The sequence below is a fragment of the Coloeus monedula genome (assembly GCF_965178545.1).
Source record: "Coloeus monedula genome assembly, chromosome: 15".
Classification (NCBI taxonomy): domain Eukaryota; kingdom Metazoa; phylum Chordata; class Aves; order Passeriformes; family Corvidae; genus Coloeus; species Coloeus monedula.
In genome coordinates this window covers 18,653,295-18,679,129 of record NC_138795.1, presented here as the reverse complement: position 1 = coordinate 18,679,129, position 25,835 = coordinate 18,653,295, and the positions used below count along the sequence as shown (strand labels likewise).

Sequence of the window (25,835 nt, the reverse complement as noted above, 5' to 3'; positions counted from 1 at the left end):
CCCTTGCCATATGCTACAAGTGTGTCACCTGCTATTTAAGTACAATGAACTGGTAGGAAGATGATAAGAGAAATAGAAAAAACCTGCAAATTTTAACCAATATCATTATCTCCAAGCCAGCTGTAACTAGTGCTGGTCAGTGACTGCACTGCTGTGGCAAACTGGCCCAGACAAGCTGCAGAGATGGAGCGTGATCCACATTGGTGCTTCCAGACCAGGTGGCCTCCAGAGGTGCCTTCCAGCCAAAATTCCCCGGTGACTCTAAAAGAGTGCTCCCACAGTGGCCCTGGTTGCCCATCCTCACTCATATGCTAAGCCACACTCTGATTTATTCCTGCATCTTGTTTTCACACACAATTTAACTATTACTGAATTTTAGTCAGCCTGTGGCAATCCACCCGACAACGCCTCAGGGGACAATCTGCTTTAAGGTTAATAGGATTGTAGAGGATCATATCCTGGTGAAACCATCACTCAGGTAATCTCTGATTTGAAAATGTGGATTGTATTTTTCAAATAGGAGACTCTACACTCGAAACTAAGCAGGATATATATTCTGTGGAACTGTATTTGATGTTTGCAAAGGGGCCGGCTTTGTGGAAGGGTGAGGAAGGGGAATCTTTGACGGGGTAAGTTTCATTTCCCACTGCGTCAGTTATTTTTCACTTCAGATTGTTTCATTTGCAGCAACATCATTTAATGTTGCTCCTTTATGAATGTGAATGAAGGTAACATGACTAAAAGTTATACATTTCCAATCAGTGGAGAGATAAGAGCACCAAGAGCCTATATACTTTTATTTTTGAAGAGTAAGAGTTCAGTTAAGTGTGAGATTAGCACACAAGGGACCTGACTTGTGCAGATCAGCCCCCGAGCACAATGGCCTGGAATGTGGGATGGTGAATCCAGCCCAGGGCCAGTGATGGGCTCCCACTGCTGAGGCAAACAAGTCTTTTCAGGGCTGGTAGCTCTAACTATAAAATAACCCCGTGACTTTTAATTTTGTTGTGACCGATTTCCCCGTGTGCTAATTTACATCAAAAAGTGGTTTGCTCCCATCACACACCAGCTTAAAAGGGGGTTCCCAGCGTTGTTGCCCCCGTCCTTCAGAGCCAGTGGCACAGGGAGCAGTAGCTCGGGATGGGAGCTCATCCTAACAGGTAACGCACAGGAAAGGGGCTGCTTTCGTTCCTTTATTATTTTAGTCAAAGATGACAGAGGGAGGAGAGCACGTTCCACTGCAGCAGAGCTCTCCGGCCAGCGGAGCAGCTCGGGCCGCTGCGGCCGCAAGCCCTGGGCCAGGACCGGGGCTGTGGCCGCGCCCCCATCGCTGCGCTCCACGTGCTGCGCGCCCGTGGAGCGGAATGGCTGCGATCCCCCCATCGCTGCGCCCCACGTGTTGCGCGGCCGTGCAGCGGAGGACTGCGATTCCCCGCGGCCCGGGGCGGCTCCGGCTGCGGCTGCGGCTGCGGCTCCGGCTGCGGCTCCGGCTGCGGCTGCGGCGGGACCGGCCCGGGAGGGTCCGGGGGGCGGCCCGGGACCCCTCACACGGACCCGGCCCCGCGGCGCCCCCTGGCGGCCCGCCCGACCCGGCGCGCGACCACCCTCCGCACGCGCGAGTGCGCGCGTGCGCAGGAGCGGAACGGGGGGCCGAGGGGGCGTGTCCCGCGCGCGGGTCTCGCGAGAGCGCGAGGCTATATCAGCGAGTGGGCGGGCACGGGGCTTCCTTTAGTGCGTGTCCGCCCGCAGCGCAGCATCCGCCGGCCCGTTGCGCCCCAGCCCCGCGATGGAGGACAGCGCCATGGACATGGAGAGCATGGGCCCCCTGCGCCCGCAGACTTTCCTCTTCGGTAACGCTCGCCGCTCCCGCGGCAACGCTCTCCCGAGGCCCGCTGGCTCCGTCGCCCCCGCAGGCCCCGGGGCCGGGCGCCGTGCGGGGCCGCGGCCTGTGCCGGCCGAGCGCCGCGCCTCCGCGAAGGGGAAGGGGAAGGGGGGGCTGTGTCGGGGCCGTTCCCGCGCCGCGGCCGTTCCCGCGCGCGCTCCCCACGTGGCGCGCGGCCCGCACGTGGCGGGGCCCGTCCCGCTTTGTCCCGCGCTTTGTTCCCGGTGTCTCCCGGCCGTTCCTAAGGACGCGGCGCGCTGGGAGCGCCCGCGGAGCACATGGCAGCGCCAGCGGAGGCGGAGCACGTGGAGCGCCTCGCGGCCGCGCGCGCCTTTCCGCCCGTCGCTCCGGGACAGGCCGGGCCGCCCGCCGCGGGCGTTGCGGAGCTGGTATCGCCCCGGGCACCGCGAGGGACGCTGGGCGGGGGTGGTCTTGAAGCTGCTGGGCTTGAACGGGCCGCGCGGGGAGCTGCGTGGTCGGCAGCAGGCCGCGCACTCGCCTGGGGTTTTCCTCACCCCACGTGTTCACTGCGTGCGTGCCCAGAGTGCCGCTAGTTCTCTGTGCAGGTACAAGGCCTGGGAGCACTAAGTTGCAAAATAAGTGGTTAGCAAATACCTGCGTCTTTAATAAAACAGCAGATGTATAACTGAATTGTCTTCTTGCAGGCTGCGAGCTTAAAGCGGATAAGGAGTATCAGTTTAAAGTAGATGATGAAGAAAATGAACATCAGTTGTCTCTGAGAACGGCAAGTACTGTTTGGTTTTTAACTTTACATTTTTAATGTAGTGGTGTGCTGTGATGCAAGAAGTGAGTTTTTTAACGCGTCGTTTATTTCTCTAGTCTTAATTCTTCTAGAGATAAATGTTTTGTGAATCTGTTCATAAGCATCTCTTATTGGCAGTGGAGTGTATACTGTAATTTCAGATCTTTTCTGTATTGAAAACGTTTCTCCATGGATTTTTCATTGTTGACAGCAAGTAGTGCAAGGCTGGAAAAGGTTAAAAATCAACTCACAGTAGGTTAATCAATACGTACTAAATAGAATTAAAGGCCAAACCGTACACTCAGGCATCCCTAATGCAAATAGTGCAGATGCTACAGGAGCACAGGGGAAGGATGGACTTACAAGACTCATACATAGGCACACTTCTGTAGACTACTAGAAACTTTATTTTGAAAACCATTTCAGTGTGTTCCCAAACATAATTCCAGTTCTTGGTCTTCCCCAGAAGTGGATAATAAGTAAATCCAAATAAGAGGGCAAAAGGTGTATGTTTTGATTTTTGTCCTTGGTTTGCCCTCTCCAAGGATGTAACTGGCAAACCCCATCTTTCAGTCAGATAATTCATCTGACAGACTCCTGGAGAGTGTTTATGTGTGTCTTTGGAGCTTTCTGGTGCCACACAAGTCAGACACACTATTTCAAAGCTTTCGTTCTGGGTAGCAGAACAATAATATGCCCCAGCTTCAAAGACAAGATACTGAAGAGTTACAGCATCTCTGCTGCTTATTGCTGTGTTTGTTTAGATACAAAGAGACACTTTGATACCTGGGAGTAAGAAAGTCTTTTAATTGTGGGTTAATTCCTACAGCAGAATTGCTTCCTGGAGGTCACTTGCATAATAATGATCCCTAAACACTTCATAGTGTTACTTAAAACACTTCTGTGTTAGTTATGTGACTGATGTGTTTTCCATCCTTGTGTATTATGAAAAGTGCAGCCTGGACCTGACAATGAGTAATTTGTTCTTGATTACAATTTCTTTTGATGGAAGAATATAACAATAAAGTATGTTTGGGAAAGTCCATATGCCAAGTTCTTGTATCTGAATGCTTGTTATGCAGATAAAATTAGTGATACTTCAACTGTATGATTTTACCCAACATTCCTTTTCTATTTTTTTAATTTTTTCAAAATTTCTTGTAGCATCTCTTCTGATGTTGTACCCTGTGTGAAGGATGAAGCAGATCGATCCACAGTGCTATTTTGTTGTTAGGCTTTTGGGGGGGATAAAGTCTTGAATTAATAACCTCTTTTCATAGAACAAAAAGGGATGATACACAGCAGAAATGGGGTTAAGATAACAAAGGACAAACTATGAAATGTTTGAGAGACTAAAGAGTTAAAAGGTCTGGGATGTGGTTGCAAGCAGAAAATGCCTTGTTGAGCATAGGAAGAACTTACAGAAAGATAAGGTGTGAAGGTAGCAAATACCTGAGGACTGATCTGTGCTCTTGATAAAAGCCCAGATGAGTAGAAGTGCCTGTTAACATACAAGTGTGGTGATGGACTTGGGCATGAGGTACAGCAAGATGGGGAGAAAAGGGGATAAAAATGAAAAGGGATGGGTGGATGAAGGAGGTAAAAGTGGTGTGAGTTTCTGAAAATGTCCTAGTAATAGCTAAGAACAGGAATGGTCACTGCCTCATTGCCTATTTATTCAGTGTGCATTCCTTCAGTGTAGAAATTTAAGCACATACATGGATGCTTGCCAAACACAGGAAATAAATGAAGAGTAAGTGCTGTACTATTACTTGAACTGGAGCAAATGACAGGAGTAGTAGAGGGTGGAGGGCATGCTCTAAAATTTTTGTCCCACTAGCTGAACAAGTCAGTGTTGTTGACAACACATTTAAAAGGCGAGATCAGAGCTGCAATTTCACCTCTTTAAATTCCTAATAAAAATCTGCCAGAAGTAGTGAGTCCAATATTCTGTTTCCCAGCCTTCAGTCTGATACATCTAAGTCTGAATCATTATAGCCTCCTTAAAGCTCAACTCTTGGAGAAGGGAAACTTGAGTTGTATGCATCTGCCTGAAGTATTAACACCCATGTCTCCTGTGGGGGTTGGGAGGCTTTTGTTGTATGGGCTTTAGGAAAGGGAACACAGAGCCTTGTGCTCTGCTGTTGGGAATAGCTGTAGTACAAGGGATTCTTGATTTTCACATCTTCGGCATGTAGTCCTGTCTGAGAGGCCAGAGGTTCAGTGAACTGGAATTTCAGGCCTGACCAATGTCTTTCACTCACTTGTCTCCTTGCAGCTATGAGTTTTGACTCTTCAGAAAGTGCCAGACTCATACTCAGAGTAAGGAATCCAGGCAGTTGAGTTTAGAAATGCCTTGGGACAGCAGTTCTCAGTCCATGGTTAATTAAAGCAAAAGACATGTGCATAAATCACAGTGTTCAGCTGAGCTGGTGTTAGACTTGACTCCTCAGTGAATGTCGAGTAAGCAGAAGGTGCACAGTGTGACAAAGGGAAGTGATTGGCTGATGGCAGGAAGGGGAAGGCTGTAGGCTAAAGTTCTGTGGAAGAGATGTGTATGTGCTTCTTGGACTAGCTATAGGGCTGACTGAACTTGCCACTGCCTTGTTTCAGTGCAGTGATCCAGCAGCAAATGACCTGATTTCACTGTCATCAAAACATGCCTGGAGGTGTGCCTTGGAAGTTCCAGTGTTGCTGAGAAAGAGTACTGGCTTGGGCTAGAGTGTGATTGAATCATTAGTAGTTAGAAATGCACATTTCAGCATTCATTGATGCAGAACAGTGAATGGGGTTTAGAAGACTTTAAAATATTGGGGAAGATGCTCAGACTGTCCCTTGTTCTTGACTTCACAGGTTACTTTAGGAGCTGGAGCCAAAGACGAATTACACGTTGTAGAAGCAGAAGCACTGGACTATGAAGGCAACCCTACTAAAGTAGTACTGGCATCTCTGAAAATGTCAGTGCAGCCTACAGTAAGTGCAGAAACTTGGGAAAATCGACTGTAATATTGGTGTCTAGTGAGAAAAAAGATAAAAATGGCTTGGGTCAACTGAATTTTAGTGAGACTGAACAGTGTGTTCAGACAAGTGTCAGTTTTGGTGGTAGTAAATGCAAACATCTCTTGTGCCTGGTAGAGTTACTTTAGTCATCTGGAGATAATTGACTTGTTCAAATTACACATTCTTTTAAAGTGATAGTAATTATACATTTCATCTGTATATATCTACAAGTATATCCAAGCAGATTCATCTTAAAGCTGTGTTGCTTTCTTTAAACCCAGGATGAGAGCAATTTGTTTTTTCTGAAGGTCCCAAGCTCTTCAGGTGATTGCTATTCTTTGTCGCTCCAAGGGCACCCTGTTGTCATTTCTGCTATCTGGAATGTAGTTTGACTCAGTTGCTGATGATGTACAAGTAGAACTACACAACTCTAGGGGCAGGTGGGACGGATAATGTTCAAATTGACAGTGCTGCCAAGTGGAGTAGAAACAAATGTGTATTGGTATGGCCTTGGAGAGCTTTAAGGAGGATAAGCCATGAATGTAGTAAACCCCTGTTGGTGGCTTATTGACCCTGAGTTGACTCTGTAACACTCACATAGTATCCTGGCAATGGGAACGTGGAGTAACTGTGTTAGCCATGGAGTCTCCAGCTGTTGGTGTTACTGTTTCCACTTGGATGGAGTGTCTGTGGAGTACACTTCTCTTGGAATATTCGACTGAATAACGCTGCTTTGTCCCACAGGTCTCATTAGGCGGCTTTGAGATCACGCCACCAGTGGTGTTGAGATTGAAATGTGGTTCGGGGCCTGTTTACGTCAGCGGGCAGCACCTCGTAGGTACGTATGGCTGCTCACTGCTCTGTCCGGGCTCCTGGCAGCACCAGCTGGACTCCAGGGGATGCGTAGCTGGTGCCTCCAGAAGTGCTTTTGCTGATACTGACCCTCTGAATCTTAAAGTCACGTCATTGGTGGCATGGAGTGACTGTAGGGCAGAAGTTCAGAGGAGTGCTTGCATGCCTTTGCTTGCCACTTGTTTTGTATGGATAAAGGGGCATTTATCAACCTTGCAATTGGAGTTGTAATTCCTCCCCTTAAAAGTGGGTGTTGGTGTCCCACTGTTGGCTTTCTGCTTATTAGCTGAGTGTGAGAAGACTACCCGTAAAATAGTTTTGATTTTTAGCTAAACTAACCTAGGACTAGCCTTCTGCTTTGGAGAATCATCTTTGATCTTTCTCTCTACTAGTTTTTAAATGTGTCTCCTTAGGAATGGAGAAAATGTTATTTTTAACTTTCTGTGGTCTGTTGTGTGTGAGGAGTGTTCCAACCAGTTGTGTGTGGTGGTTGTTCACCTGTTTTGGGTTTCCCTGTGGTAGTACCTGCATGCAGTCAGCTGGAAAACTTCTTGTCAGTGGTTAGGTCACTAGTGGGAAGCTTCCCACTATCAGTTCAGCACTTCAGCAAGATCAGCACTACTCAGTTGTGGGTGATGCTCTTTGTTTCCTACTGGCAGTCTTGCTTTACCTATTGTTTAATAAGGTAAGGTTTTTACACGTTGCCTTTGTTTTATCAGCATTAGAAGAAGAACCAGAATCAGATGAGGAGGAAGATGATACAAAAATTGTTAATGCTTCAACAAAGAGACCAGCAAGTGGAGGAGGAGCTAAAACACCACAGGTATATGGACTTGCAGTCACTTTGTTCACAGCATTTTCTTCTAGTTTAGTATTAGTGCTGCCTCTAGGAGTAAGTTAGGTGGCTTGCTATAATAAGTGGAAGGGGATTATTCTGTACTAAATTACAGAAGTGTAACTAAGTACAGAAAGCTCCCAAAGTTTTGCTGGAGGATGAATATAATGGCTACTTCTGTGGAAATTCTGTCCCCTGCAGTAACTGCAGGTTCTGATATAAACATCACTGTGTACTGCAGGAGTTTAGATGCTGAAGGAAAGGTTTGTATGCTCAGAGCACATGCAGTAAACTTGTCAGGAGCTTTGGACTTGGCAGCTGTGACTTCCTGGGTTTTTAGCTAAATTGATGGAAGATAGTCTTGTAGTTACGCCACAATTATTTTAGCTGACAGTTGCTCTTTATTACCACAAAAGGGTATCAACACTTAACAGACTTTCCTTTTTTAAAGAAAAAACCAAAACTAGCAGAGGATGATGAGGATGATGATGAAGATGAGGATGATGATGATGAGTATGTATTCTTGTTTTGATAATGTATTTTGAAATGCAGGGTTAACTTTCAGAATATTAATTGTGTGACATAACTGGATCCTAAGTGAAAAAGCTGCTGTATCTTGGCTAGGGAAAAAGCATACTTGCCTTATTTATCTCTGCAATGCTATCTAAATTAATGTTATTCAGATCTGTCATACTGGGTTATAATGCTTGGCTTCCTGTTACTCATTAACTCCTAACAGTAGTAGTGGAAGTCCCTAGGATACATCCCTTCAGTATTAAAGAGGAGGGAATGCATGTAACTGCTTTAAAAGTAGTGCTTGCCCTAGCACTTAGCTGTGTGTTAAGGTATAAGGTAAACTTGGAAAGATTGCTTGTGTCCTTCATGAATAAAACATGTTACTGGGAGGGAGGGGGAAGATCAATTCCTAATGTGAATCTTGAGTTATGGTGAGTGACTTTCTTTCTAATTGTAGTGATGAGGATGACTTAGAGGATGATGAGGAAGAAATTAAAGCACCAATAAAGAAAGTAAGTGGCTAATACTGGGATACAACAGTAATCTGGCAGGTAGTCCCTTAAATCAATGAGTTTTAGCACAGCTGTCTGGAATGTGTGAATGGGGGATGGATTTGTTTTTGCACTTAGCTCAGCCTGTGTAAAGAAATTGTAATAGGACGTGAGAACACTTCAATGTGAGAGTGTGTCCATCCAGTCTACGTTTATTTCCTTGGCTGCAGAGGGGCGATGGGGTTTCTATCAGCACAGGCACGCAGCTGTCAGACTCGTGTGGGCCTGGATGGCTGTTGGGCAGCAAGCAAAGCCCTGCTCCAAGCGCGTTGTGCTTTGCAGTTTCAGTCCTGCATGCTGTGGAAAGGGGTTTTTTAGCGACCTTAAATACAAAATGCTATAAGTGAGTGAGCCTCTGGAGAGGGTTCACTGCAGGCGGGCAGGTGCTTGGATGTGCCATTCTGCCAGGCCTCGAGTGCCATCTGGTGGTGCAGTCAACGCACAGCAGGGCAGGGAGAAGGGAGGCATTTTCTTGTGTACCTTGGCTTGAGTTTTTGTGCTCATATCTACAGTTTAAAAACAAATATTTAATGTTTTACTTCACCGTGTGCTGCTCTGTCCCTACTGAGTTTCTATAGGTGATAGTGCACAATGGCCTGGTAAAGACAGACAGTCTGAACTGCAGATTCTTGCTGTCTGATATAATCCAGGGTGCCTGAACAAAATGGTCCCTTGATTTATATAGGAATGTTAAGACTCCGTATCTTAAATGTTTGTGTGGTGTCATGTCCCATGCGCATCCCAGACAATATTTCTGGATAAAATGGCAAATGAGGTAAGGGTTGTGTTACAGAAGAAAAGTAGCACTGAATGAGGTCATGGAACTGCAGTGCCACCAGGAATTAATCTTAAAGCAATATCTGCCCCCCAAGGACTGCATGTTAATATATAAGGAAAGGTGATATATTTAAGGAAAATACAGTGGGAGTCCCACACAGTTGTACAGTATCATAACAGAACTTGTTCTTGGGTATGTTACTGTGCTGCACTGCCAGGTTTTCCTTTGGGTTCCTGTAATGTGCTATCTTGAGTTTACTTGCAGCTCATTTGACAGATGAACTTGTGTGCTTGCTTTTCAGCCTGTTCGTGAGGTTGCAGGAAAAAATATGCAGAAAGCAAAGCAAAATGGAAAAGACTCTAAGCCATCTACACCAGCATCTAAATCAAAAGTGAGTGAAAACAACTGAGAAAAACAAAGGTTTATTCTAGTGTGGAATTTTAGTGTTTCTTGCCTAATGGTAACTTCAAACAGCATACTAACATTTAAGTGAAGTTTTTTAATCTTAATATAAAGCATGTTGAGGATACTGTTCACTGCTTCATGTTCTCTGTGAAACTCTTCAGTGATCAGTATATACCTATGACAGCCAAGATTTGAAATCAGATATACTGTCCTTTGGGAATATTGGTAAGTCTTTGGTTTGAAACACTAAATCTATTGTTTTTGTGCAGCACCTTGTACAAGAGGGTGACTGCCAAGTGTGTTTCCACCAGGGAACAGTTGGAGGCTGCTGCTGCTAAGGGGCTCTCATGGCACTGCCCCACTTCAGGACTGACAGTTTTCTTGTTCAGTGCTGTGTAACCGTGTCCTGCTTCCTTGTGCAGCTTTTCCTTGCTGCATGTACTCAGACATGATGCCAGGAAGGTTCATTCAGAAATGAGCATGGGGTACATGGCAGGATAGCATCCAAAAAGCAGTGCAGGCGTGCCTTCTAAAGCATGACCTAATCTGGCTGCAGATGTGGAGTGAACTCTGAATCACTAAATATTCTGGCTATTTTTGGTTTCATTTCTGTTGTGAGAAAGGGCTGTGGAAGCACCTGCCCAGAAGCATAAGATACCAGCTATGCTAACCATAATAACTCCAGACTTAAAATTGTTCTTTTTCATGCTTCTGAGGAATGTGTGGGAAGCACAAATTTAGGTTTTGTGACTTTTTGAAAACTATGTGGACTGTCAATGTGATAACTTGTTCTTCTGTTCCATATAATATCTACAGTAGGTTCTAATCTACTGTAACCTTGTTTTTACAAAATTTATCTTATATTCTGAGTAGCTTCATGTGCAAGTTACTAATGAAATGAATAATTTTCAGACTCCAGATTCCAAGAAGGATAAAACTCTAACTCCAAAAACACCAAAAGTCCCTCTGTCGCTAGAGGAGATAAAAGCAAAAATGCAAGCATCTGTAGATAAGGTGAGTTTTTGGAATTGGGGTTTCTCAGCCTTGTTTTTACAGTTCTGCAGATGAGAAGAATTGGATGTTTTAAGAAATTGTTACGATGTTGCTGACTGCTGTGCTGTTATCATCAGCATGTGTTGATGTTGAAGCTTAGAGAAATGAAAATACATTTGGGGAAAAAAATGCCTCTGTACTCATGAGAAACAAACCCACTTTGTTTCTGTATTCCTCCAGTAGTGCTGATTGGCAATTTGGTATTTCTTAGTGAAGTGTCACCATAAAAAAAAAAAAAAAAAAACACACACCAAAACAAACAACAAAAAACAAACACAAAAAACGTTAGGTGATGTTTGTTCTAAAGATGACTTAACTAGTGTTAGATACACATTTTAGGTTACTAAAGTCAAGTGCAGTGAGTTCCTCACATGCTTGGAATGCCTTGGTCTTGAAACAGTTTCCTGGTGCTTGTAAGGCTCGGTAGCTTCCAGAAGAGGGAGATAGGTGCTTGTGATAGGAGCTGATACTTTGCTAAGGACCTGAAAGCATTTGCTTTCTGGAGGGATATGGGGTTGAGTCTCCCTTCAGTGGATGCTTCACCCTTTAAAGGTGGCAGGGCAGTCACGTGTTCTGGTTGTTACCAGCTATGACTAGCACTTGGTGGTCACACTTGTGAGTAGTATTCTTAGCTGCTATTAAAGTTTAAAATAGAAAACTCAGTTCTGGGTTGGTTGGGTGTAGCAGGTGATTCTTTTCCTCCTTAGCCTGGGGTGGTAGTGCATGTGCAAGCAAGGGGTGTGTTCTGAGTACCCCTGTGCTCGTAGCAGGTGGGAGCGAGGACCTGACTGCTTGTACTTGGCTGGCTCAGAAGTGCTGATAAGGGTGCTAGGAAAAAATGGTTGGTTTGCTGATGGGGTTTTTTGGTTCAAAGTACCCTTTTTAACCCCATACAAAGTCAAACAAAGGTTGCCTAAAGAATTAGGATCATCTTCTGCTTAGATGATTAGTGTTTTGAGGCTACTTTGTTCCAGGAATGCAGAGCAGGATGGGAAGTGTTTAAATACGAGGTGGATGCGGAGTGAGCAGTGACAGGCTGTGATGAGGATGGAAATGCACAGCCCTGGACTATGAGCCTGACATGATGGATTGAACCATTCTAGTGGGTCACAATAACCCCTGGATGCTGCTGTGGTGTTACAAAATGACTCAGAGGAGCCATGATTAGTGGTGTTTCTGCAGTGCAAGCACAAGTGGCTGAGCTGCTCACAGTAGACATGTCCCTGCAGAGGGAAGCATGCAGAGCAGATAACTGGCAAAAAGAGCTTTAAAATACATTATCTGGTGCTGAAGAGTTTTTGCTGGGATGCTGTCTAAGCACTGTAGCAGGGAGCTTAATTGAATGTTTTTTCAAGATGGCACTGGAGCATCCCTTAGTAAGGGAAGGGGTGTCTGCATTCTGTATACTCAGGACTCCAGCTGGCAGCCAGCAAGTTAACAGATTTTTAAAAATCACTGGATTTAGAGCAGAACTCTTGTATTCAGTAGGTGTCAGGAAGCTAATAGAAAAGTATGAGGTGAGACAGTGGCCAAATCCAAGTTTTCTGGTTGCAGTATTGCAGTTTGAAATATTCCTCATGTTGCTGTTTCCTTTGAACAGAAATTGCTGCCTTGTGCAATGTGTTGAGTAGCAGCTCATTGTGCTGTCCTCGTTGGCATGGGATATTTCAACTGATACACCTGAAAATTGGAAAGTATTTCTCTTGGGACATGTGGAAGGAAATCGGTGTCTCCTAAAATAGCATGCTGTAGTATCTTCCCTGGAGATACTGGGAGCCATGGTGGTAAACCTGTATCTATGAACTGTACCTGAATCTGCCTTGCACACTGAGCATGTGCAAAGACGATTCCAGGCATTACAAGGAAATGTTTCTAGAACAGTTCTTTAAATAAATAGAAGTGGTGTACTAATGAGTAGTGTATTAGTGAGTTTTAAAGGATAGGTGGGAGGTCAGTTCTTGTTTTGCTTTAGAGAGCTGAAGTTGAAAACCTACCTTTGAAGGGTAATCTCAGGTTGCATGCTGTAGTAAGAGTCCATTAATACAGAATTAGTTCTAGTTTATCTGTATAGCATGGGCTATTGGCTACAGCCAAAGTTATTTAAGTGGTGAATGTTTGCTGTTGTGCTCTTCAACATCAGCAAAGAGTCTTGGACAGCAATTCAGTGTGTAGCCACTCCTGTGAGAAATATCTGGGTATGGTAGAGAAGCAAACTTTCTAAAATGGTTTAAAGCAGATTAGTGTGGGAAGTTGCAAGGTGAGTTCAAATTCCACATGTGTTGGTTATTTATTGGAAATGTTAAATGATCTGCAGACCCTAAAGCTTGCTTTTTTTCTATATAGGGTACTACCCTTCCAAAGCTGGAGCCCAAATTTGCCAACTACGTTAAGAATTGCTTCAGGACGGAGGACCAGAAGGTAACAGAATTCATCAGAGCTTGATAAAGTCCAAAAGCTTTTATGACCTGACTTAGGGATTCTTTTCTACTTAATCTTTATAAGCTTTGGACTGTTTCAAAGAGTTACAAACCACAAACAATACTTCAGATTAAATAAATGGGAATGGTTTTAAGGGTTTAGTTGGCTAAGATGGGAAAGCTAATATTTTATTACATTTTTCCAGCTTTTATATGGTTGGTAAATCATCTCTTGCTTACTAAACCCACAGAATTTTCCTTTTGGCACCGTATTGGCTAAGGAAATGAGCTGTGGTTTTCCTTGCTGCTGAATTTGGCCACCTAGGCCAGTCTGCTGTTCAGCCCTTTGTTGGGGAGGGTGTCTGGGAGGGGGAGCTGTTTTGTGATGGAGATTATGGCATTCTTGCTACATTCTCTCCCAAAATCAACTGAGCTCTTGAAAGAGCGCAAGCCAAAAGGTGGTATCAGGAAGCAAGTTTCTGAACTAGTTATTGCTTAACACAGCCTAGGCTGAAAATGTGTCTTAGATTTCCCTATCAAAATTCCTTTAAGTTAATTTTTTTCCAGTGACAGAATTCCTTGTGCTTTCCTGCTTCCCTCAGTGGTTCAGAGTAGACTTGTCTGATGGACAAATTGATACGTTCTTAAAGGAATGTTGAAAAGCAGTCAGCCTCAGCCACTGGAGCTGCTGTGGCATTAGCCAGGGTAGGCAGAGTTCAGCCAATATTTGCCTAGCTGGTCCACACCCATCCTCTCGCTCACCTTCACTGAGTTCTTACTGCTGTGACCTGCTGTGAGTAACAGTCTTCTAGCAGAAGGACCCAATGTCATGCTTTCAACTTGATTTTCTCTGAAAGGAATGCATTTTTTGTTATAATTTAATGTCAATTTTTATGGAGAAAGTGGGGATAGTAAACTCTATGAAATAATTTCAAAAATAATTTGAAAAATTGATTTCAATATCTAACTTTTTGTGTACACTTCCAGGTCATTCAAGCTCTCTGGCAGTGGAGACAGACTCTGTAAGAAAAGAAAACAATTTTAACAGTTCATTAAAATCTGCAGTCTTATTTCTGTAACCATTATTTGGCTGTTCTTTTTACAAATGCTGAAAGAGCTTTCCCTCCTGTGTCTGATAAATGTCATCCAGATTACCTTGCCAAGAATGTGTTGTCCAAAATGCCTGTTTAGTTTTTAAAGACAGGACTCCACCCTCAGCTTCATTTTAAGTATGTATGGAATGTTTTGATAAGGCATGGTGGTGGTCAGACAAATGGAAATGGTGGGGAGACTAAATGTATGTGGAAAAAATAAAATTTAGTATTTTAATAAAGTACTCTTGTTTCTTTTTTTATGGATCGGGGGAGTCTGCATACTGAACCCAGAGATAATGGGGCTTTAAAGTTCTCTGAGGAGCTGCCTCTGAGTATTGTAGCTGCTTTACCAAGTACACATAAGCCATCCTCGTGCATTGTCAACTTTGAAAACAACTCAGTTCCATGAGCTTTGGAGCCACTGAGCAGATGATTGGTGAGAAGACTTAAGTGGCAAGCGGGGCTTTATTCTTGTCTGAAAGTGACCACTAATTATAAAATTGCCTAAAACAGCCCTTCCTGCATCTCAGTTTCTGACCTGCTTCATTGTGCTTTGGTTTAGGTTTCTCTTTAACCTGAGTTTATGGGGCCCGGGACTCCGCTTGTAAAATGCAGTACTTTTGATTTGGGGTTGGCTGGCTGTGCTGTTCCTCTGAGGAGCTGCAGAGTCTGAGGTTGCCTCACATAATGACTCCTGTGAGGGTTTTGTGGAGAAAAGAATTAGCTTGAATGCTGTAGGGTGTGCCTAGAGAGCTCTCTGAGCAACATCAGAGCCTGTGGATAAGTTCCTGGGAATGCTGAGACTAATCTCCAGCAAATCCAAGATCTTAGGTGGGCAGGTAGTCCTCTCAGGTCCTCTGCTCTTGGTTATGGCCTACGTGTGATGCTAAGAGGCAGAGGTAAAATTTTGGGCCATTGTCACTTGAAGTAAAAACCTCAAAAGGGTGTAGGGGCTTTCACATGAAGGAAAGCAGGGACGCTGGGCCTTGAGGATGAGACTCCTCAAGGCTTCTGTTTAAATATGTCACTTCCAGTGCTTGACTGTTCCATCTTGTGTACATTAACTGCAGTGAAGGGATGGAGACTGGAAGAATACTAAGAAAACACTTATACAGTTGTGTGGTAACTATTAAACTTGGCTTTAATCCTCACTGTGCTTGAGAATTAACACAACTGACTTGTGTTGCTCACAGCAGCACACCTCTGAGTGAGAGTAAAGCAGGCCTTAGGTTGAGGTTTTCCCCACTTGAAGGACTTGCACACTTGGGTCCTGCAGTGGTTGGCTTTGCAGGATGTGTAAGCACATACTGGGTTGTGCTGTTTGAGCATGGGGTCTCTTTTCCTGGGTGTTCTTTACAAGTTATGTAGGTAAGATGTACAATTTGGTTTGTAAAATTGCCACTGGAAATACTTTTTAAAGTGCTGCTATAAAACCCTTAGGTCCTATAGTTGAGATGCTGGGTGCAGTGAAAAGCAATGCAAGTCTCCAGAGGCAAATAGTTCTTTCTGGGAAGTCAAAGCCAAGTGAAGTGCATGATAGAGAAGCAAAAATGGTGCAAGTCTTGTGTCAAAGATTCGTTTAAGCTTGAGTATAATTGCAGCATGTGAAATGGCAGAGTATAAGGGTTTGAAATGCCTGTTTTGGTGGGGTTATGTCAATAGATGTCGTCATATGCACAAGTGAGAGCAGATTTCCCTGGTGAAATGGAGTTAATGGCACAGACAGGCTTATTTAAGCAAAATTGCCCTCAATTTTGGCTGAAAGAAGTGAAAATTGTACAGTAATTTCAGCAAGAGACTTTCTAGCCAATAAAATATTCTGATTATTAAAGTTTTAAGAAAAGCCAGCGTGTTGTCTGTCTGTAGGTGACTGACCAAAGCAAGTCTGGGGTGCAGCCCCACTGCACAAGCATTGCAGGGGGCATGGAGCCTGCACGGGCAGCTCTAAAGGAAATCATTGCTGCGCTGGTGCTCAGTATAATGTAGGTCAAGTTCAGGCTGCTGTTGAACATCATGAGGCATCTTTGAGGCACCCTCATGCCATAAAAATAGCTTCACTTGGCCCTAGTTAGCTCACCCACTGTTTCCTGCCAGTTTTTGGAGTCATGAGGGGTGGTCAGTGGCTGCCCACTGCCCCACTCCGGGCGGTGGGGCCATGTGCCTTCCTCTGCTGTTGTGCTGGTCACGTCTCCAAACCCTGGCTCCTTTAGGGACTGGCCATCTGATGACTCTGGATGCAGCTGTATCCTCTTGGATATTCACATGCAGCTGCCAGTTCTTTTCCTTTGAACAGAGCCTCAAAGGTTGATGTAAAAAAAAGCTCAGATGTGAAAATACCTGTTGAAGAGACAAATACCAGATGTGGGTTGTTGAAGTACTGCTCTTGACTTTCTGCAGAGTTGAAACATGTTCTTGCCACGGTAATGATGGCAACAAAGCTGTAGTGTTTTGATAGCTGCATCCAGGGTTCTAAGCCTCTGTGAGATCCTGGTCCTCGAGGAGGGCTGATTTGGGAGCATGGAGCTCCACAGCCAAATGCATTGGTGTTTTCTCATGCCACAATGGGAAAACAACTTCCCTTTAGAGGATGGTGAAACGCCTCTCCAGGTAGCAGTGCCTTCACCTCTCCTTTGTACGTGAATTTCCCCTGCTGCTGCTGCCTTTCCTGTTGCAGAACCTGTCTGTTCCTGGCTTTTTTCATGTTTCATTTCCTTCTGCAAGTGTTTCATTCCATACAGTGAACAGGTAGTTGGTGTCCCCCTGCATGGGACAAAGGGAAGGCCACCCAGCTGAGTGGGTGTGTGCGACCATGCAGGGTTGGCTGCAGACAGAGCTGCTTCATATGGATCTACTTTGTCTCAAAGTCTCTGGTGTCTCTTGGCATCTCATTGCAGAAGAAGTGATAACAGAAGGATCCCATCCTGTCAGGAGCTCACAGTCTGTGCCTTATTCCTGGGGCTGCTCAGAAGTGCTTGTGGCCACCTTAGGTCTGTCCTGGGGTTCTGTTTGCCCCTGTGATCCAGCAAACCTGCCAAAGTGGCATTTCAGAGTCCAGGGGCTGTGATGAGTGCGAGGCTCTGATTTTGTCTGTGCTCAGCAATTGTTGCAGCCTTTGGAGAGAAGCAACTCGAGCATGGCTGGCAGGAGGGTGGGAGTGTGTGTGGGCTGAGGTAATGGAAAACAGGGCCAGGATGGGTGGTGGTTCTGGGCTTCTTGCCACCCAGACGGTCCCTCAGGGGCTAAGTTCATGCTCCTACCCAGATACCCCAAGCTATGTCCTGTCTCTTTTGCGTGTGTCATTACTGACTAGCAGCCAAACTCCCTCAGCTTTTCCTTCCCTCTCTGTGGAACCAGCACCTAGATCCTTACTGCCCTCGCTGTTTTCTCAAAAGGGCATTTAAGACTGGATCCTACTTAGAAATGTCATAGAAAAAGCTGCGAAAGAATGGGGTGGTTTGGAGCTCAGCGTTGGATGAAGCGCAGCGCCTTTATTCCCTGCCCTTGGCTAGTGGGCAGTAGGTTCTGGCAAGCAGCAGCGAGTGCAATTGGTTGTGTTGAGTGAGGTTTGGAGGTTTTGTGATCTGGTATTTATTAAGGGTTGCTTTGTCTGAGCCTGGTTCTCAATCTGAACAAGGAGAGCGGAGTGTGCATGATGGGATGCAGGAGAAGCGATACTGGAGTTGCAGGTGTGCCTGAAGGGGCCTGACCTGTCCTCCCGTTTGCAGGTAGCCCTGGGAACACCCTGCTGGCTACTCGCTGGTTTGCCTACATAGACACTTCTGGGAACAGTTCTGTGTTGTGTTGGGTCAGCTCTTCAGTGGCTGGCCTTTGGGCTGTCTTGCGTAAATGGGTTTTAAGCAGTGCCTAATTAGGCACCAAGTAAATCAATCAAATATATCAAATGTTAATTGTGTGCCCTGGGGGCCACATGTATGGCCTGTGTCCAGTTGTATGAAGATGACTTTTGCTCTTCTTGTTACTTTCTTCAAAAACTTTCTTCTTCCATCACTTCTGTCACCTCTCCCTGACCAAGCCATGAGAGCCTTTATGGGAAAAGGATGCTGGGAGAAAACAAGCAAGAAAAGGCAACGAATAAAAAAAGGGGGAGAAAGGTGGCCGAGGGTCAAAAATGAGAATGGGAAAAGTTACGACCCTGGGAGGGAATGGTCAGCAGGGCACCTCTGGCAGTGCCCACCCACACTGAGCTGGCTGTGCCAGAGCCATGTGCTGCTGCCCAGAGGCTTGTCCAGCACAAGGGCACAGCCATCACCCCACTTGGACTGCAAATGGCAAAAGGAGGGAACAGAACTAGGCCACCCAGAGTGGATGCACCTGATTCACCTCAAGTGATTCGTTTATGCTGGTACTAGGAACAGTTTTTGTTTCAATTGAAGGCCAATTTGTTTGAAGGGTCCTGCAGTCTTAATTAATTGCTGGGGCCTGAAGCCTGCTGAGCCCCATCCAATTCCGTTGACTTACTGTATTTAAGAGAAAACAGTTTCTCTTGCCTGTTTTCAAATTAAGCCTTAGGTTTTCCATTGGTTTTTGGTTTTTCTTAATGAGTAATAATTGCAGGGAGAGTTGAAGGTGTATTGTAGCTGTTGAGGTACTTGGCATTTCACTGCTGCAGCCACCTTTATCTGTGCCTGTCCATGAAACTTTTCCCACTGTTCCTTACATTTGTCCCAAAGCTTGTAATTGTGCTGCTTTCCCAAGAATGTCCTTGATGAAAGGCTTCTAGCAGCCCTTACTGTGCTGTTGTGAGGCAGTGAGTGTTATCTCGGCACTTCTGCGAGTGGTGCTCTTCCCTGTGTGTAAATGTGTGTGAGGACACCAACAGCAGTGCACAACCACAGCTAATGAGTCAAGCTTTCAATTTAATACTAAGGCTGCCTTTGGTGTTCAGGACATTCTTCCCTGTTCCTTAAATCTTTTCCCCATACTTTCAAGCCTTTCCTTCCAAATTTCTACGTGGAAAAGAGATTTTAACTAAGTAACTATAGCTAAGGGCAATAACATGTCATGGGACCACTATAGTGCAGGGCACCCAGCCAGTCCTTGTGATCTCCAGAGAGCACAGAAGGACAGGGAGACTGGGGGATCTTGGCTTCATTTTTAGGGTCTCGAATTAGGAGAGATGCTTCTACTTGTCCCCTCTAGCTTCATGGTTCTAAATAGTCCTTTCCAACTTATTCTCAGTTCTACATCTTGCCACAACCTTCTCCTTGTTTAGTCCTTCACTGCTCTTCAGACTTCTCAGTCTTCTGATCCTTATCAGTTCCTCCTTCAGTCTTCCCCACCCACTGCCGTTGGAGCAGCATGGCCTTTCCCTGGTCTCTAGGAAAAGCTTGGACACCACTGCAAACCTGGTGCTTCATGAATTTGTCCCCTTTCTGGGTTGCTTGGCAAAGTGTCCCTGAGAGCCCAGCTGTGGCTGGTGCCCTCAGTTTGGTGGTGCTGGAGAATGCTGATAAAAGCCCTGCTGCTGTACCTCTGAGTGGATGGAGCTCTGCTTGTAGGAGATGCTTGTGCATGCCCCAGGAGAATGGGACTTCCAGAGATGTCTCTTTACTGATCTGTGTCACTGATGTTCCAGAAAAATTCCATGTTCCAATGTATTTTTGTGTAAATCCACCCACATTATATTTTTTGTATACTTGCTCTGATGCAAAGTGTGGCTACAGTTCCTCTTCAGAAGGATTAGTAGCAACATGGGTTTTCCAGAATTGTTTTTGGAAACTGTCCTGTCTCAGAGCCCATCCCGAGTTCCTCCAAGGTCACTCATTCACTTGTGCCATCACTGAAGACGGTGACAAAGGGCATTGAGAGATCTTTGATGTCACCGGTCAGTGCCTGCATCAACCCTGAACTGCCCCTGCAGTGGCATGTGCCAGCTGTGGGGACAGGGGTGGTCGTGCACCTTGTGTGAGGTCCTGCCCTGAGACAGCAGCTGGGGCAGAGGGCAAGAGCCCAGTGTGGTGGTGTGGGAAGGGATTGGTCATCCCACAGACAGGGCTTGAGATGGTGACTTGCTGGAGACAGCTTAATTCAGGAGACTTCAGTCAAAGAGGTTTATGTTTAAGAGCTGTTGAGCTGAAAAGCTCCAAGTTAAGGAAATATTAAGTTTTGAAGCTTAACAGCTTGTGATTTTTTTTTTTTTTTTTTTTAGGGAAAAATGAAACCATAGAGGAATATAAATCCAAGGAGCCAAGCCCTAGGATTTAATGCAGTGCAAAGGCTGAAAAGTGGAATTTCCCACTGGTTTGTGTAGGGTTGTCTGCAGAGGTTGGCTTGTTCTTGCCTCCCTTCAGAAGCATTCTAGCAGCTGCCACATGCTGTCAGAGGGGAGCTGCTCCTCTGCTCCTGGGCACTGGCATCAAGGAAAGCCCATGTGTGTCCACTCTGTGCCAGACACTGGAGCGGGGGCGGCCGGGCTGGGGGACACAGGGTGGGGACAGGCTCTGCCTGAGAGGCCCTGGGCAGTGAGGGGGGCTGGATACCCAGGAGAACAGGGTGTTGAACTAACCCATGGTCTGTCCTTTAGCTTGAGATGTCCGTCATTGTCAGTGATTTCATTTGCCTCATTGCTTTGCTGATAATGCACTGGGATTTGTTTATGAGTATGCTGGAGCTTTCAGAGGAATCTGAGATTTCCGTCCCCAAATCTCTTTGAAATCCAAGGGGTGTTTCAATGGAGAAAAACCTTTGTAAACTCTGAAACCTTGCCTGCTGAATAATGCCTGCCTCTCTTGGGTTTCTTTTCGCTTACAAAGCAATGCTTCACATCAGAGTAAGGGCTGTAGCATGCTGGGTTCTCCCTTTGCAGGGGCCCACGAGACATCCCTGGGGCCAAGAGCTGGAAGGGATGCTGCAGTTGCCTCTGTTCCCAAGAAGTCCAGGGAAGGCTGTTGGCTGCAGAAGCTCCTGGGAGCATCCCTGCTCTCTCTGGAGTTGGGATGGCCTGTCTGCAGCACTAGGCTGGTTGCTGGTGGCTTTTAGGATTTCCTGGCCACTTCTCTTCTCCCAGGACTCAGTTCTCTGGCCTTCCTCGGCTCCCTCCCTTTCAGTCCACAGAAGGCTGTCCTGGTTTGTTGTTGCTCCTGTTAATGCTACAGAACAAAAGCTGCCATGCTCAATATCCTATTCTTTGTATTTCTTTTATTATTCCATTTTCTGTTATTTTATGTTGTTTTTTATTTGGCATGCATTAAGTGCCCTTCCAGCCTGTGTTCCTCAAGGCAGGAACTCCCGCTGGCCAAAGGAAGCCTGCATTGGTTACAGCAGGGAAAACTCTGGCTGAGCTGGGCTGATACATCTGTGTGAGCTCTCTCTCACCACCGAGGTGCTCCAGATCATTCCTTAGCAGTATTCTCTGCTTAACTCTGAATGGTGGCTGTGCTGCCTTTATCCAACCTCCAGACTGGATAAACTTCACCTCTTTCCAGCAGGGCTTCCCAGCACCTGTGAAATAGCAAACGTGTCTCGCTGAACTGATGGGGTCATGCCACACCTGCCCCTCTGCAGTGCCAGTCTTCAGGCCTCTGGACTGTGGCCCCAGCCCAGCCAGGTGCTGGGTCACCTCAGGGGATTGGTGCCTGTATTTATTTGCAGGATCAGTGCTGCTGATCCCTGGTGCCATTCCCACTGGCTGGCATGACATGGTGCAGTTTGTGTTTCAGCGTGGATTTGTGGGACTTACAAAGCACAGCTCAGTGGTCACAAGCTCAAAACTCTGAGCAAAGGGCATCCAGCAGCAAAAGCACTGGTTTGGGTTCTTTATTTTAGCATAATGAATGCTCTGTGCTTTGTGCTTCCAGTGCTTTGTGATGGATGAATCCAAGTCCTGACTGTTCTTCACCACGTTCCTTCTGCAAGACTGTGCCTGAATGTGGTGGAGCTGAGGCTGAAGTCCTGTGCTCCTGGACAGTTCAGGGTTATTTTGAGGTGGCTCTTTTGTCAAATGGCAGTAACTGCAAAGCATCCCCTCTGTCCCTGTCTGTCCAGACTATGTGGCAGAAGCCTTTCTTACCTTGGGATGAAGTTGTCTTTTTGTGTGTAAACTGGATAAAGACAGAACGGGCACCCCAGGCAGTCTAAAAGTTGTCTTTCCTTTTACCAAGGCTTTCAAATTCAGAAATCCTCTTAAATCTGATTTTCTGTAAACAAAAATTTGCTTATTGGAACAGCCCAAGGCTGGAGATGCAGATGACAGGAGCAAACAGCACACGGATTTTCTCACTGGCAGCCGGGCTGGGATGCAGAGCTGAACTTGGTCTTTGTAAAACATCAGCCCAGGTTTTTTCATTTTAATTTAAATCTTGGTGTGCCAGATGCAGCGGGGCCAGATCCTGGCCGCTCCTGCTGGCTTCTCTTTCACATTCCAAAGGGGTGTCCGGGGTGGGAAGGCTTCCCACTCAAGCATGCTCTTCAGTCCTCGGCCCCATTGAATGGGCTGCATGCTCTGTGAAATGCCCGCTCCTCGTGGGATATGGACCAGTGGAGCAGGGCGAGGGAAGCTCATTTCACTGGGGGCACCTCCACTGCCCTGCAAGTGAAAGGTCAGGCTGCTCAGACTTTGATTTGAGCTGCTGAAGGCCGGTCACTAATCCAATAAGCCACCTTATAATAAGACTCAGCCTTAATTCAGGCACTTGCAAGGGTGAGTGGAAGGCAGTAACCCCAGGAGCTCCCAGGGCGTCCTGCAGTGCACGGTCCTACCTGGCCTGTGTCTTGCTTAATAAAGTGTTGAGAACATGGAGCTCTCAGGAGCGTGCTGTGCCAGCCTTCACACCCTGAGCGTGCTGTAAGAAAAATAAACTGCTTTAAAGGTTTTCCAGTGGGCATCGGCTGCTCTGGCTGGACTTATGCTGGGAATCTGATCACACAGGAGCCTTCAGCAGTGGAGCAACAGGTCTGGGTGTAGAGCTTTTAGTATTAGATATATATACACACACTCATATTCATAACAGCATACAGCCAAACGATATTTCTATTTTTTCAGAGATGCATATGAGCTGCCTCATCTCTGTTCTGTGCCCCGTCAGTGTTGTTCAAGGCTGGTAGTCTGAGATTCACCCAATACTGGTATATTAAAGATTAAGGGGTTTTGCCAGACTACTGAGGCACAAAAGATGGATCTAGTTTAAATAAGGAACTCATGTGTGGTTGCAAACGAAATAATTGAAAAAAGAAACTCCCCATGTGCCCTCTTTAAAGCAACCCCTGGTGTTGCCCTGGTAGTTTGTGCTGTTTGAGGTGTCCAGGTCCTTGTGCCCTGTGTGGATCCAAGTCCTCTGGCTGCAGTTGGGTCATGGCTGTGGGAGCAGCTGCGCTGCCAGTACCTGACTCCTCAGCACGGTCTGGGCCAGCGTCACCTGTGATGAGTTTTTCCATGCATAGCTCACAGCTCTGTTGTAGCTGCTGTAATTTTACCTGCTGTTGGGGCAACTAAATTGATAAATGTTAGCAGCAGCTCCACGAATTCCTTTTCTAGCTGTTCTGCTTTCACCCAGGTGCAGCAGCCCTGGGCCAGCTTGGGTGTTGGGCAGAGCCATCAGTCGCCGTCTAAGGAGCCTTTCTTGGAGGCAGGTGATGGGGCTGCCACAATGAAAAGCCTGAGGAGCAATCAAAGCTCACACCCACAGGTGACTGTGAGGGTTTTGAAGGAGTTACTGCCTCTGGCTTTGCAGAACTCCTGTGTGCACTGGGCAGCAGGTACTGGACTTAGCGAGGTGAGGGGCTGGTGCATGTGGAAATGCTGGGTGTGACCCTCTGCTGTGGGTGCCTTTCCTGTGGGACTGAGCAGCACCTACTAGCATATGATGGCACAGGCTGGGCTTCTCCCACACAAATTGCTTCCAAAAAATGAGGTATTGGTGATGATTCCCTAATCATCATGGAATCATATATGGAATATTTTCACATCTAAGCTAAATACTGTCATCTTGTGAGTCCCCAAATTCTGTACCGTTCCAGTGTAGGCATCTCGGTGAGCTCAGCTTGTAGGGCTCAGGCTGGTGGCTCTGATGTTCTTGGCCTTGTGTGAAAACAGCTTTCAGCTGTGGCAAGGTGCTCTGGGACTTCCGGGACGGGGATGCATGGGGCCTCTGATGCTGGTGACATCAGCAACTGACAGCAGTTTGGGTTGGTTTTTTTTTTTTTTACTTGCAGATCCATAAGACCAGAAGTGTGAAGTCTGTTAGATACATCACAGGCATGTGTTAGTGCTGGAGGTTTTATAAGGACTTGCTTTGATCACTGTTTTAAAACTTAATGTCTTCTGTGCCTCTTGGGCCTGAAACTGTGGGCTGAGAAACCCTGTGACTTGATGCCTGAAGGGTCCCCAGTGATGAGCTCCAGGGATTAAAGATGCTGCTTGATTTGTGGCCGAGAGTGCCGGGGGAGCAAGCACCTGGGTCCCTGCAGAAGTGGGAGCAGCTGGGCCCGACACGCTGCACTGATGCACGCTGTTATTCGAGTGGAGAATTCGGAAAGCTCAGAGTTCTGAGCCATGGTTATGTTCTCACTTAATAAGGTGTTAACTGACGTTGGGTGCTCTTTGGAGAGTTTGGCTATGCGTGGAGGTTCACGGTTCCTGGCATCTTGTCTGCTACAAACGAGCTTTCAGACAAGAGGAAAGAGTTACCACACGCTATTAGCGTGTGAAATTTTTTTCTTAACCTAAAACAAACCCCAAAAGAAACCAAAAAACTCCCCAGACCTGAGGCGGAGGAAGCCCCTGGGCTCTCCCCGGGCTGCGGGGCGGCGGAGCGGCCGCTGGAGGGCAGGCGAGCCGTGCGGAGCGGCGAAGGCAGCGCGGCGGCCCGGCGCTCTGACCCCGCGCTCCGCGTCCCGCCGCGGCAGCGGTGCCGGGCCCATGGACCGGGCGGCCGCGGCTGTCCCGGCCCGCGAGGGGCCGCGCCGGGGCTGCCGGGCCCCGCTGCCGCCCGCCCGGGGCTCGGCGGGCACGGGACGCGCTCCTGCCCTGGCGGAGGTAAGGGCGCACCGGCCCCGCGGCCACGCGTGTCGGCGGAACGGCGTGGGGCCCCGCGGGCAGCGGCCGCCGTGCCGGGGCTTCCGAGCGGCGCCGCCCGCTCTGCCGGCCCGGGAGGGCTCGGGGGAGCCCGGCCCCCTCCCTCACTTATTTTGTCAAAAATGCTTCCCCGGCCGGCGCTGCCCGCGGCCGGGCGGTGCCCCCTCCGCGCAGGCGGTGCCAGCCCCGGGGCCGCCCGGGCGGGTCCCGCCCCCGCTCCGCGCCCCGCGCATCGCTATGCCGCCCGCCCGGAGCGCGCAGCGCGGCGCGGGGCGCGGAGCGGAGCCCGGAGCGGGGCGCGGCGGCGGCCGAGAGGCTCCATCCGCCCGGCGGGGCTGGCCCGGCCCGGGGGGACGCGGGGGGGCACTTGCTGATGATCGGAAGTTACTGACAATAAGCACCTTCATCCCCCCAAAGGCGGAGAGAGGGAGAGGAGGAGGAGGAGGAGAGACAGGGGGAGAGGAGAGCTGATGCCTGACGAGTCACTCGGCGGAGGCAGAGCGGGCGGTACCACAACTTCCCAGCGGCGCGGAGCGGCGCGGAGCAGCGCGGCGCGGATCGGAGCTCGCCGGCCGGATCGCTCCCATGTCAGCGCGGCGGCGGGGGACTGCGCTCCGCTAGCGACCAGCCGCCGGCCAACCCCCTCCTCGCCCAGCG

The 25,835-nt window shown here is 47.4% G+C and overlaps 1 protein-coding gene across 1 annotated transcript; it reads left to right on the top strand.

The window, feature by feature from the left end:
• Positions 1 to 1,713: 1,713 nt before the first annotated feature.
• NPM1 (nucleophosmin 1) lies at positions 1,714 to 14,385 on the top strand. Its single transcript, XM_082291190.1, has 11 exons — positions 1,714 to 1,850; positions 2,548 to 2,627; positions 5,499 to 5,618; positions 6,390 to 6,483; positions 7,217 to 7,320; positions 7,784 to 7,845; positions 8,306 to 8,360; positions 9,479 to 9,568; positions 10,495 to 10,596; positions 12,979 to 13,053; positions 14,040 to 14,385. Exons 1-11 carry the CDS (start codon positions 1,787 to 1,789, stop codon positions 14,076 to 14,078), a joined length of 885 nt encoding a protein of 294 aa, XP_082147316.1. The 5' UTR covers positions 1,714 to 1,786; the 3' UTR covers positions 14,079 to 14,385.
• Positions 14,386 to 25,835: the final 11,450 nt, after the last annotated feature.